This window comes from Lampetra fluviatilis, chromosome 15 (assembly GCF_964198595.1).
Source record: "Lampetra fluviatilis chromosome 15, kcLamFluv1.1, whole genome shotgun sequence".
Taxonomy (NCBI): Eukaryota; Metazoa; Chordata; class Hyperoartia; order Petromyzontiformes; family Petromyzontidae; genus Lampetra; species Lampetra fluviatilis.
Genome location: NC_136289.1, coordinates 13050458 through 13064115, shown reverse-complemented (window position 1 = coordinate 13064115; position 13658 = coordinate 13050458). Strand labels below are relative to the sequence as shown.

Below are 13658 nucleotides of genomic sequence, written 5' to 3'. Positions count from 1 at the left end.
GTTAATGGTTATACAGGAGTGTGAGCTCCATTGCACAAGCTGTACCTGACATCATGAGAAGACCATTAATGTAATTAAGAGATGTTAACTTTCAATACATTTTTACACTTAAAACAGTACTTGAAGGGAGGCATACTGCCCGCCAATGAGTTAATCATAAATACACAGGTTACACTGAGATCAGTTACTAATCCAGAAGTTGAGGAAATTGGCACAGCCAATTTTTTGATTCACATCCTGACTTCTCTTATGACAGATGGGTATCCTCCAAACCCAAACCCAACCCCACAACTCCTATTCCACACAGTTACTTACATGTAATACACTACTGTAGTGCAATCTATTTTTCAGATTATACCCAGAAACTAAAAATAAAACCACAAAAAAAACAACATCAACTTAGGGGAAAAAAATATTAAGTTACGCGGCAAAAAAAAAATTTCTGGTTAAAAGCCAAACTGGCTCAACACCCAGCTGCTGCAAAGTCTTTGCTCATCAGCTTAACTCGATTTCAATTGTTTCCAAACTCAGCCTACAACAAACACAAATGAGCTTAACAAGGAATCAGCGGATAAGGCGCTCGGGGTCCCTGCGCGGCTGGCGGTGGGACCAGGCCGAGCGACAGGACCGCCAGGGAGCACGGGGCACGCCTGCCGGGGCGGACAAGACGGCCGTCGCAACAGCAGCAGCGGTAGCAGCGGAGCCATTACCTGCAGGCCACCGCGCTTCCTGGGGGAGTGCTGCCGGGACGAGGAGCTGCCATAGCGGGACAGCAGGTCGGCCAGCCACGGCGTGCGCCTCAGCTTCTCCGCCAGCGCCGAGATCACGCTGCACCGGCACCCGCACATCAGCAGTGCCGGCTAACGCGTCGAGGTGGCTCCGTACCTCCCCCCCGTCTTCAAGCTCCCAACCGTTCCGTAAAGGCACCAACACCTTTATCTTCTGCTCTACCCGACTCTCTTATCTTCAGTAATGTCTTGCTTTGCTTATTTTATGTCTCTCAATGGCTCTTTATTACACTCTTGCTGCCATGCTCAGCCAAGAATGCAGGACGGACCCGTTCCTACCCATGAGCTAGCAGCCTCACCAGCACGTCCCTTCCCCAATCAATCCCATCCTCTCCGGTGCTCCCAGATCCCCCATCACTCTTCCCGCGCTCGCGGTGTACACGCGTGCGCCGGCTTGATTTACCCAATCACGCATCCGGCGCCGGCCAATGCGCATCCATCTCGCCGAGGAGCCAGCTGTCCCCCAGGAAATCTGCTGCTGGCAGCGGCGCTCTCCGCATCAGCAACAAGGCCTTTACATTTCATCAGTCAATAAAAAGGCCTCGAGGTAGACTGTCAATGAAAGCGATACGGGGGTGGCTCCGATTTACAATTCAGAGCCCCGCACGAGAGGCAGCACGCAGCGCATCTGTTGTGGCACCGAGGAGCAAACAGTACAATGCCGCTGGAGCCGGTAATCCCTGCGTCCACTTCTTGATTCGTTTTACCTCTTGCAGATGAGAAATCCCCCAAGGATCCTACGATCGATAAATGAAGCGCGGATAAAGCGCCGTGCTTACAGCTGGTCAGCCAGATCGGCTTGTGAAGCCGTTAGCAGTGAGCCTCCGCACAATCCCACGTCATCTCTCCCTGTGCCGCCCATTTTCAGATCAGAGGGCACGGCACTGACCTTTGCATTATTTTTTCTTTCTTTGTACCTTTGCACCCTCTTTGTAGGCAATGCCTCTTTTCAGCGGTCCCACAAGGTGAGGCTAGCACGGCACCGTTGTACACCAAGAGCATTCCGTCATTGCGAGAGGAGAAAAAAAACGTCGTCACAAATTGATGGATTTGATTTCTGTGCGACCAATCACAATGGAAGGACCTCACTACAGCAGAGCCAACGCTTTCCCTCGCACGTGCATGCAGAAAACCACGACGTAATAATTGCCTCCGACTGCCGAGACACCTTCGCCAGCAGTGCACAATCATCACTGCAGACCATGGAGTGCAAGGACTGCACTATCTGCCGAGTGAACGCGGTATACAAACCCCGTGCAATGCATTTGCCCCGTACCAATAATTGCACGAGCTCATAGAAATCTGCAGTTGGATGCTTTGCGCAGGGTTGATGTCTCCCACAAAGACAACCTCTGCGATGCCACTACCAGTGTTCTGCTGTTGGCCAGAAAATAACCACAATCCCAGCACAAATGCGCTCTGTGATGATTACTTCAGAGATGCAAGTACATTGCATCACTTATTTTTGTTATGGAATGACAATTTTTTATGAGCTGTAAAATATATGCACGCTGTTATACGTATAATATTACAGCATTGACAGCAAGTGGTCTTTCCCTGCATAATTGCCTGCTCCCTTTAGCAAGCAGATGCTGGATTTTTGCAATAAATTCCTTTCTGCAATCTGAACTTTGCTTTTCTTGCAGAAATCAGGTTGTAAATCAGTCTATGTGTTCCTGTAAACGGCGCAAAAATAAATTGAGTATTTTCAATGGACAATGCAGGGACTGGAGCATTTAAGTTTCCAGCTAGGCTCTTCAAAACACATGGCAAATGGTTTATATAACAGAGGACAATGTTCAATATCACACCATTAAGCACATCGCATGACAGGTGTTTCTTGTGTGAAGCCAAAAAAAATGTATTACCTCTGCTGACAAAGAGGATCCAGAAGTGCTGTTAGGATAAAGCTAGGTCAATGACTGATGGTAATATCTTGCTGATCAATGTGCTTCTTGTAAGCAGCATACACGTTCTTGTATTTATCCATCCGCTCTTTAACGTGACTATTTGAGATGGCTACAACATTTGCACATCATAACAATTATCGCCTCTCCACATGTCACAAAAATCTATGAAATGATGTTTCAATTTTAAATTTTAATTAGCAAATGATATTTTTATGAGCTTGTTAGGGAAAATACACATCTCACATTTGCATGAAGCTAGCCAAGATTTATGGCTCGGAATTATACCACTGCCTCATTCAGAGCCAATGCTAATGTAGCCTCCGGGTAGGGGCATTGCGACTACCACTCATAATCAGGATAATTTATGGGAAAAGCCCTCCTCATGAATTAGCGATGTTCATTAAAATGTCTCTTTGTCCTTGATATGATCCTGGACTTGACCTTAACGCCGCAAATGCCAAAACAATATGAACAATGATTTTTATATCTATAATTCAGTCGGCCGTTTACAGAAGGGAAACCCAACTCAAAGCCTCTTCACTTTAACCTATCCCAGCGGAGAAATAAACAAAGGACGTACAAAATAAGCAAAATAAATGCGTGCGATCTGTGGACACTGTAAGGAAGCCACTTGGACGACCACATTGGTCTTACAACCATCTTAGGAATTCTTGTTCCAGCCTCCCTTTGCTTTCCTGGCAATTCAGAGGCTGGGGAGGTGATCCAACAGGAAAAGGTCACCGCTGTTCCATCCCTTCTCCCTCTCCAATTATGGCGCTAACCATACATCAGCTAAACCCAGCGCTATAATGAGCCAGTCATGGAAACGGGAAGAAATACGAACTATCCTACTCTTAAATCACCATATAGCGCGGGCTTGCATGCTGTTCTCTACCTGAACTATTAACTTCCCATACTATAAAGTATTTTTAATGGTACATGCTGTACAGCTGTTTAAATATACAGACTCTGACCTTCACCTTGAGATTAGAGTAAAAAAAATGAATATCAAATAGTCTTTCAACAGAGTGTGGAGCAATTTTGCAATGATTGTTTAATATAATTATCAGTATATTTGAAAACTTCTCACTTTCCCAAACCCACAAATCCTCTAATTCACTTCTTGAATATCATTCAAAAGAGTGTTATAACAAATTTTCGAGCCGTGAAATGCAATCATTATTGGTGCCCGTGGGATTGTGTGCTGCTAAGCAATGCCATACACCTATGGGTCATTTAACACTACCCTGAAATATTAACGCACAGGAGAAAACACATTTATTACAAAATCCCACTCCCAATGGGGCTTCATATATCATACTAACACTGAAAACTGTTTGAACAAAACAAATTATTTGGCGATCCTGCACTGGCAGTGGTGCACAGGCACAGTTAACAAAAATAAACGTACAATTGTGTGTAAATAACACTGGCTTAAAATATATAATATATGGGCAATGGCGCTTCTTCGGGCGATGGATCATCGCCCGAAACATCACCGTTATACACTGTTCCTTTTAAGGCAGTGTTAACAAATGTGTTGAGTTGTCTTTTTACTGAACATTACAGCAGCCAAGAATACAACGAAAACTTTGACAATCCGATGAGACACTGCCACAGTATACACTACACAACACTAGACGTTTAAGCACAGTGAAATTGACAAGATAGCAATGCACAGTTTTAACGGTTCATTCATCACATCATCTGTACGCATTCCAGCCCTCGCCTACATGACACAATGTCAAAATCCAGCCTCCTCAATAGGGACACGCCTCTCCATCCTCCCACAACCCCCACACCAACTGCATATCGGTGCCCAGCCGAGCTAAGGGGTTAATCCAATTCGGCCTGCAGCAGAAAAGCAATTACGTGATCAGCACAGGATAATGAATCGCCCACGATGCAGAGCATCATGCGCGTCACGTACGAAGGCAGCAGCCCTTGGACTCGACAAGTCCTGCAAAGAGGCACGCTGCTGTGCGTTATTGCACTTGGCGTACGGGCGGCGTTTCATATATGCACGCGCACGCCTGCCACCGCGCACAGGTGCTTGGCGTGAGGGGATGGGACACGGGCCGAGGACTGTAATTGCTCCGGTGAACCCGACGATGCCACAAGGGGACACCCGGAGACAAGTTTGGAAGAAGAGAGAGAAAAAAAAACCCCGATGCCATTAACATATTGCGGCGTACGGCTGAATGGGCACAGGTGGGGTTTGCCGAGGAGCACTTCAACTCCTATCATCCGTCCCGGTAAATGAGGACCTACCCTCTGTATACACTGGCATTAAACAGAGTGGCATAAGGCGTGTTATGTCACACAGCCGTCAGCGAGCTTTAATGCATTCGTGACCTCCCATGCTCGATGTGGCACAATCACTTTTAAAAGTCAGGAACTGCGAAATGCCACCGATGTCTAAAACGAAGTGGAATCTTGATGAAACCGAAGCACTGGTGCACGAACCAGATGCTGAGAACATTTAACATATCATCCTCCGTGATGGGACATTTTGGTGAATGTCCCTGTATAGTTAATCGTGCGATATTGTGCACGTTCAATATCGTTGTAAAAAGTTTTAAGAGCCCCTGGCTTACAAGACCATCTCAGGTAATAATTTATAAACGTTAACAGCATTGAGAGCCACATAAATGATGTCCATCTTCAGCAATGCAGCAATGACATATATTCTATGTAAGCACATTATAAATTAACACCACTGTTATAATTTGTATATGCAATATCAAGCATATTATACATTTAATTTGCAGTGCATAATATGTTTCCACGCAAGAAGCTGCTTACAAAGCTTGAAAAAAACACAAAAAACCTCAGCTCATGCAGACCACACTTAATAATTTAACGCACACTATTAAGTACTGAATCTTTGTGGTGCTCATTTTGCGGCTTAATGTAGTCGTAAACTGCTGCATTATTCAACGAAGAATAAATTTCACCACCAAGTTTTTCATTTTATTTACATCTTCCACAGCTCGTTTAGTAAACTGCGTAGCATGTTTTCGAAGGTCACGCCCGGACCAAAAGCGGAATTACACAAATTCCACAAGACAAATTAAATGTAAAAATCAATAGAGCAGGGCAGGATTGTCTGGAATGAGCTAGGAATGGGCAAGAGATGGTGTAGCGGCTAACTTGTGTGATGTAACTTGTGTGGTGTAACTTGTGTGGTGTAACTTGTGTGGTGTAGCGGCTACCTTGTGTGGTGTAGCGGCTACCTTGTGTGGTGTAACTTGTGTGGTGTAGCGGCTACCTTGTGTGGTGTAACTTGTGTGGTGTAGCGGCTACCTTGTGTGGTGTAACTTGTGTGGTGTAGCGGCTACCTTGTGTGGTGTAACTTGTGTGATGTAGCGTCTAACTTGTGTGGTGTAGCGGGTATCTTGTGTGGTGTAGCGGCTACCTTGTGTGGTGTAGCGGCTACCTTGTGTGGTGTAGCGGCTAACTTGTGTGTACGATGCAGTGGTCGTCGGGTTTCACTTCCAGTCTCCGCAGCCAAAACTTCCAATAATTTAAATTAGGTATCTACATGGAAGGGCCCACCCCCAAGTCAACACAACCGCTAAAGGGGTAAAAGGCGCAGCAGTATGTGCGTGCGCAAGTGCTGGAAAGGAATCACAGCAGCCCAGCCGAGCACTTTGCTGTCAATACCCGATATGTGTTGGGCAAAGAAACTAGTGTTTGCTAGCGGTACCTCACCAAACTGCTGTATAAGGAGTGCACAAAAGAGCCCCTTTCTTAGTTATCCGTTTGTAAAACTGAAATACTAAGGCTTAATGCTACACTATTAACCACCTGAAAAAAAATGTCCTCAATAACCTTTACTTTTCAAAATGTTGTTAAAGCACGTTTGAGCGTCTGCCAGGATCGTGACAAAACATTTCAAACTTATCAAACACACATTTTACCTCCACACCACAGTACAGTAATTCAAAAAAATAATACACGGATTTGGTTTAACTGTAGAAATTTTGTTTAAACAAATAGAAATCTGTAATTTTCCAGTTATACGCTGTGTTATTTTAAAGTTAACGTAACCGTTCCTTAAGAACGGCTTGCATTGTCTCATTGCCAAATTTTCCCCGGCTGCAGTCCTTCTCATAACAGCCCTGCTCTCCCCTGTGTTCGCCGTATTGACAAGACGATGAATGTAACTATAGTCGCAGCAGAAAGTTCCTCTCCACTTCACACATTTCACTTACAACCATCCCATTCAGGCGCCGCACAAACGGCCTTTCACGGTGTGAGCAAAGTTCTTCGGCCAGCCTCATCACGAGAACAGATTAGACTGTCCGCATGGCCCCAGCGCGCAGCCTGCCCAATTCATTCACATCCCCTCCACTGCTTAGCAAATTGCTTGCACGCAGCCCGCCTCAACAAGCGATGCTTCTCAGGGCACACCAGACCAGGGCTCTGTGCAGGCCCCCGTCTACCCCGTGCGCCTAGTGGTGGAAAAGAGTTGTTACTCCTCTGCATGCATGCTGAACTTCTTCCGCACCATACGCAGCCAACCGTGTTCATCGGAGGTGTGGGGGAAGGACAACAAACTCAACACAAAAAAACAGTTCTGAAGAAATTCGTTTTAAATCTAGATTTAAAAGGGCATAGCTCCAGTGGCTTCATGTCAGAAGGAAGAACGTTCCAGACGGCCTCTGAAACGGTGCGATGCGGTGACCATCTTTGTACAATGCCTAGCCAAAAGCCGCTGCGAGGATGACCAGAGTTCGTGTGATGGTTTATGCTCCTTGCCGATATCAGCGAGGTATTGTGGTTAATTTGTGGCAAGCACTTTTTGTGTAATGAGTGCGAGCTTATATGTCCTGACAAGACAGGGCATATGCCATTCATCTGACATAGTGTGGTGAAAAGAAAACTCGTGTGCCAGCGACATTGGCATTAAGTGGATTTTCACAACAGGAATGGGTTTATTGCCCGAGGCCACAAGGAAATAGCTATAGGTGCATTGCAACCAGTGGATGTACCGTGGCCTTAAAACAGGATTACACCTGCAATCATAGCCTAATCCAGCACAATCCAGAAATCCCACTCATAAACTCTGCTGGCCATATGTTTATACGCATAAATAGATGCTGAACAGACTTAATATAATATTGTCGGTTTCATATACGCTGGCAGAAATATTTAAAAGGTATTAAACTAACGTATACGAACACTCCATCATTTTTCACGTCAAGAATGCCAATCCACATTAACATTAAGCAATTTTTCCGGAGTGCAAATACATTTATGTTGATGATAAATGTAAATAACCTCAATGCTTAACAATGAAGTGCAAATTATAGGTAAACCTAACATTACAAACCCTTAATAATCTTGTCCACTGCTTTAAATTGTCACGTAAGCACAAACGAAAAAACATTGCACGGTGTTCATTTTGCAATAGTGTAATATATTTTAATTTTGCTGAAAGCTGGAATATGACTTTAAGACGATTACAAACCGCTACATACCGTGCAAGATTCCAACAAAACCCTGAGCAAGGCTTTTCCTTGTTCGTCTGTCGCACTGTGCCCACTTTCAACTGCACCTCCAACACACAGGGTCGCTGTGTTATAGCCCTCGGCAACAAAGAGTTAATTCTGGGCAGGCAAAACAAAGACCTTTGCTACTCGGGCCACTGTTCACTGCAAAAATCCCTCTTTATAATTCCTAACCCATCTCATAATTCTGTAAGTAAACTGAAACAGCCGCTTTGTTCCCGAGAAAGGGCTCTTCCCCCAGCTCATACTGCATTCAGCCGGGCGGCCACCACGGATCCATCAGCAGAGAGATATACAGTGACTTTCTGAAGAAATGTTTGTTTAGAGAGGGGGGGGAAAAACATTTAACTCATGCAACACCAACTTAAACTCAAACTCACCATGGAGCATGAATATCCTCCCCCCCCCCCAAAAAAAAGTCGATGGCTTTCAGGAATGTTTAGATTCCGAATAATCGAATGTTGCAGTACATCACGGCATTCCGTACAGTAGTTGTATTTTACACGGCATACCTTTTCTGTAAACCATTTTCAGAGACTACAGTGAAGTAAGTGCGTTGCATACCAAGAGCATCATTTTGAGAAGGGGGGAAAAAAACATTCCAATTTCACCGAGGGCAAAGGGCCATTCGCAGTACATCATGCGCAACACGAGCAACTTACTCCGCAACCTCACAGCCTTTCGCCGGGACGATGAGAAAACAATGCAGGTCTCACCTATTACAACAACAACAACAATCGAGCCACCGCAACAAACAATTAAAAAAAACTTTTCGCTCGCACGACTTACGGCGTATAAAAAGGGTTACTTCTTTTTCCTTTTAAAAAAACAACGCAGCGCCTCTTGCAGAATAAAAGGCTACCGTGCCATACACAGTGACAACAGGTGTTCCACACATGTTGTGCACAGGTAACAGTAGGCGCTGTTTAAGTGGGTGGCTCACACAAGGCAGACAGCTTGCCCAGACAGCCCGAGAACCACCCACCCACCCAACACAACCCCCCCATCGTTCCGTTCAGTCGGCGGGGGAATTGACCGGGTGGTTTTCTAGGACCCTCACCACCACCACCCCCCCTTTTCAGCCCGTTTCTAAGGGCTCCTCGCCGAGGAATGCGAGCACCCAGGGGCCGAGGGGTTACGCCAGCCAGGAAGCCGGCCCGAGTGGCCCTCTGCAATAATGTTTCTGTACGGAACGACGAGCAGCGCAGGCGAGCGCCTTTGTGGCAGGGCGCAGCATAGTGTTGCCCCCTCTTTCTGATGCAAATGTCCCCGCTGGGTTTTGTCGCAAGGCCGATAATGTGCTGGGAAAGTGGACACGGAAAAGGAATGCAAACTAAGAGGGGACACGGAGGGGGGGGGGTGCCTCCTGTCAGGGTCGCATTATCCAATAGGCACATTCGGCACTGTGCATGGGGCCTGCTAAAACTCAAGGGCCTACAAACAAAAAATGACCGTGTTTTTTGTTGTTGTTTGTACGATCAACAAAAATGTTAACGAGATATCTTCTTGAATAAATATTTTCAAAGAGCACAGTGTAGAAACAAAGAGGCAGTCAATGTTAACCCGTTTTTTTCAAACGGTGAGAGAAATTAACACCGGAGATGAACTTTTCGAGATGTTTTTTGTTCATAGCAAAATTAGCAAATAGCATCTTCAAATGGTGTTTTTCGCACGAGCAGGCGAGTGAGAGCGGCGGTAGTTAACCATGTGTAGTAGCAGTGTAGCAACTGTAGAAAGTCATCACTTAAGGCCGACGAAACAGAAGTGCCAAGGGCCTAGAAGCAACTTCTTCCAGGCCTGCCTCCTGTCTGTTCCTTGGTTCCCCCTCCCCACATCGAATTCAAATACTTCGTTTTTTTTATTTCGTGCTTAAATAAAAGCAATTTTTGTTCACTCGTTTTTTTGTAACGCACATATGGTTTTATTTTGGTGTGTTTTTCTCTCTCAAGTCCTTCCTATGAATTGAAAAAAGTTGCCTTGAAAAACAAAATCTCATTTTATGGCTGCAATTGGAATTCATAAACTGCTACGTTACACTCAAAGTATGGTATATTAAGGCATTCTAATTATCACTACTTTAAGCAGTATGAGAATACGAACCATCGCTACTTAAAAGTTTCCTTTAAGCAAAAGTTTTAAAATAAAGGCGATCCAAACATGTTAGCCAAGTACAATATAAAAGGATGCAACTACAATACAGAAAAATTTACTTTTGGGTAAAAAGTATTGTAAAGCAACACATTAATTTAAGCCAGCTAGCTGAAAGGCCACGACATTAATGTGTTTTCCCATTCAAACACTGGGGGACACATGGTCATCTACTTAAATATGATTACATTTGGCACGTTTACCATCTTCATGAGTCCCTGTGGTGTAATGTCGAAGCTAGCTCACAGCACATATCGTCCTGAGGCAGTAAGTTCGATACCCTATCAAAGTTTTTAAAACCTCCAGTCCGTATCTCTACCCAGCACAGCCTCTGCTGAATTATCGATTACAACGATTATGTTACAGCTCCTTCAGGGCTGATCAGCAGATATTTTGTTGGACAGTAAAGTGCGGATATACCCAGCTGGCCAGCTCTTTCAACCCATGTTATTAATGTGACAGAGGTTAAATGCATCTACAAAAGGGAGGAAATCTGCCTCCAGAGGCATTAGCTGTATGTGCAGCGTTCACCTTTACCTACTAACGAGTCTGCACTGCATAAAGCAGTAATATTTAGAATGGTAAACGTAACGCTTCCTTTAACATCTTTGTGAGATATGTCACAGTATGGAACGATGGTGCACTGATAAATGCACTTCACTATAAACTCACCAACCTGAGTTTGATTCTCAACCCACAGCTAATATCAGTCCTGAGTAATATATGAATCTGTCCTGGATCCCTCCATCACCAATCCACACTGAACAACGTGAAGTATGGTCAAACAACCCCCATGACCAACAAAGCATGGGGAATACTTCACCCAGCAGTACAAGGGCTTTAAATGATATTCCACAGTGCCAGGTTATGTTACAGGTAAATTAAAATGATTGCATGAAAATGTTGATTAATATTCTTAAAAACCATGTCAACAAACCGAGTGTACACTAATTCAATAGATTTGTATAATTTAAATGCGCTATGATAGTATTTAAAACATCTATTACTTACCATAAGATCAGGGATATTAACCCCACACATTGTTTCAGGTCTCACGGTCTATAAAACATCCCATTGTAAAAAATGTCCAGTGCAAGTTAAAATCTCTGACTAATTGGCAGCTCTGCAAAGGGTGCATTGGCCAAACAGCTCGCTAAAGCTATTTTTCTATGGTTCGGCTTATTTTTGGCACAGATAAAACACACTGGGCAATACATTTTCTATAAGGTAAATTCTTAGATAACATTAAAGATGACGGTGGTTAAGTAATTTCGCCCGAGCAATTAAAACATGTCATAGATTACTAAAACCAAATATGTGCTGAAAATTAAGGACCTAACTGAGAAGACCACACAAAGTCTAATATTCCAGATTGCACAGTTCAAACATGCAAAGCCATGGGGCTAATTACGGGCCGCTTATGGCCAACATTGGACCACGTTGCCCAGGAAGTTTTATGTTGTCGTTGTTACCTTTTACTTAAAAGCCAAAAGGTTAATGGACACCGACACGAATCCACGTGTCTTACGGTCCCCAGTATATGCACCGTTTTTCTGAGCACTTTAACCAAAAGGTCACATCAGTCAATGGCCTGTTGCATAGAAGAACTTCACAGTGATCTTTACCCGTCTTAATAGATTTGTAAAACGAAGCGGAAAGGTAATCTTTAGGTGTTTTATGCAACTGATCCTCTGCCCCCTCACCCTCCCAACATACAGCAGCCGGACGCACACGTAACCATGACACAAAGCGGGACACCTTGCCACCAATATCCAAAAGCATTCGCGTATTAAACAAACCAAGCCTTGCGACAACACACATCTGCAATCATACAACAATAATAATTACGAGCATTGCAACGTTTGCCATTTTGACATTCATAGTGGTTGTGTTAGAAAGAAAAAAAAATCCCCGCTGGGTGTGCACAGCTGATTAGGATTGAACGCGGGCGCTAACCGCGCTGCCAATCCCGGCCGCGCGTTCAGGCAAACTGCCAGGCTGCGCGAACCCCGTAAAAGCCTCTCGCCTCAGGCCGCACTGCTCGCACGCAACTTCACCTGCTCTCAATATAGATTCCACACCAAACTAATTAAACGACGTGTCGTACGATCACCGAGTGCGCGGCGCTCACCCCTAAACCTCACAATACAGTGACAAATATTTGTTTACGAAACAATAAAACGAGAAAGAAGAGAGAAAAAAAATCATTACATCGCGGATGGTGTTGTCAACTGCGGCCTGTACCTTGCGCCTGCGAACGATGGCCCTCGCCCGCCTGCGTCCCACTCCGACGAGGACCCGCTCGAAATCATCGACGCTCGCACGGTTTATGTCTATTTGCTCTGCCATGACCCGCGCCGGTCGACGGCCCGTGCCCTCTTCGTCTTTTCCGTCGCTGCCTCGGTGCCGAGTGGTGTTGGTGAGGGGAAGGAGGGGGGTGTCGATAGCGGTGACGGCGGTGCGAGGTGATGTCGATGCCCCCTGGCTGGCTGTGACTGGGGAGGTGGATGGGGTTGGAGAATTACTTTTGGTGGCTCTATCACGTCGCTTGCTGGCTTCTTGATGGCTTTCCGACCCGACCCACTGGTTACTGGAACGGCGAGCCGTGTCTTTCTGACCGATGACCGTCAGGCTGTCCGATTGGCTGGCTTGCTATGATTAGCCGGATATTTTGTTCCGCTGGCTTACGGGCTAGACAACTGACCAGCTCTGCTATTATACGACTGAGTAGTTACCTGGCTAGGTATCGATTTGACTAGCCGATTAGATGGCTGTCAAGCTCCTTACCAGCTGGCTCTGTGGCTAAGACCACTGCCTTGCTTGAGGTCATCTGCCTCTAACCGACTGGCTGAACGGTTGACCGGCTGAATGTCTGGCCCGTTGTGACCAGGCAAGGTGAGATCGCCGCCGAGGTCGGCTCGCTCGAATCCTCGATCGCTGTTGCCGCCGCCACTGCCGCCACCACCACCACCGCGTTGGGTGCGGAGAGGCGAGCGAGTGTGGGAGGGCGGACCTGGTGGCGTGTACGAGCGGGCGGGCGGGTGGGCGGTGGGGGGGCGTGGGTGGCAGTGCCGGACGCGGACTTTATGGGTGGGGGGGTTACATTTCATCAGCGGTGACGAGGGGGTCAAGGTGGTGTTCGGGACACGGCTTTTTCTTTTGCCAAGCGTCACCCGTAGCAAGTGGAATTGTCGACGTGGTGGTGATGCAAAGTAGTTCCGTTCTCCCACAAACGATTCGCTTTTGCCACACGCGTGTGCCCATTTTACTCTGGAATATATTTCTGTACACAATGG

The 13658-nt window shown here is 45.8% G+C and overlaps 1 protein-coding gene across 3 annotated transcripts in view; it reads right to left on the bottom strand.

Annotated features, from left to right (window-relative positions):
* Nucleotides 1-13351, bottom strand: part of FBXW7 (F-box and WD repeat domain containing 7) — a 97674-nt gene extending 84323 nt beyond the window's left edge. Inside the window, exon 1 of one of the 3 annotated variants that reach the window (XM_078863276.1) lies at nt 12607-13351. In XM_078863276.1, the coding sequence (XP_078719402.1) occupies nt 12607-12711 (105 nt within the window). In that variant the 5' untranslated portion in view covers nt 12712-13351. Of the gene's footprint in view, nt 1-710; nt 1618-6915; nt 6961-12606 lie in introns of those variants that run through there. The other 2 variants (XM_078863278.1, XM_078863275.1) reach the window with 2 other exon arrangements.
* Nucleotides 13352-13658: the final 307 nt, after the last annotated feature.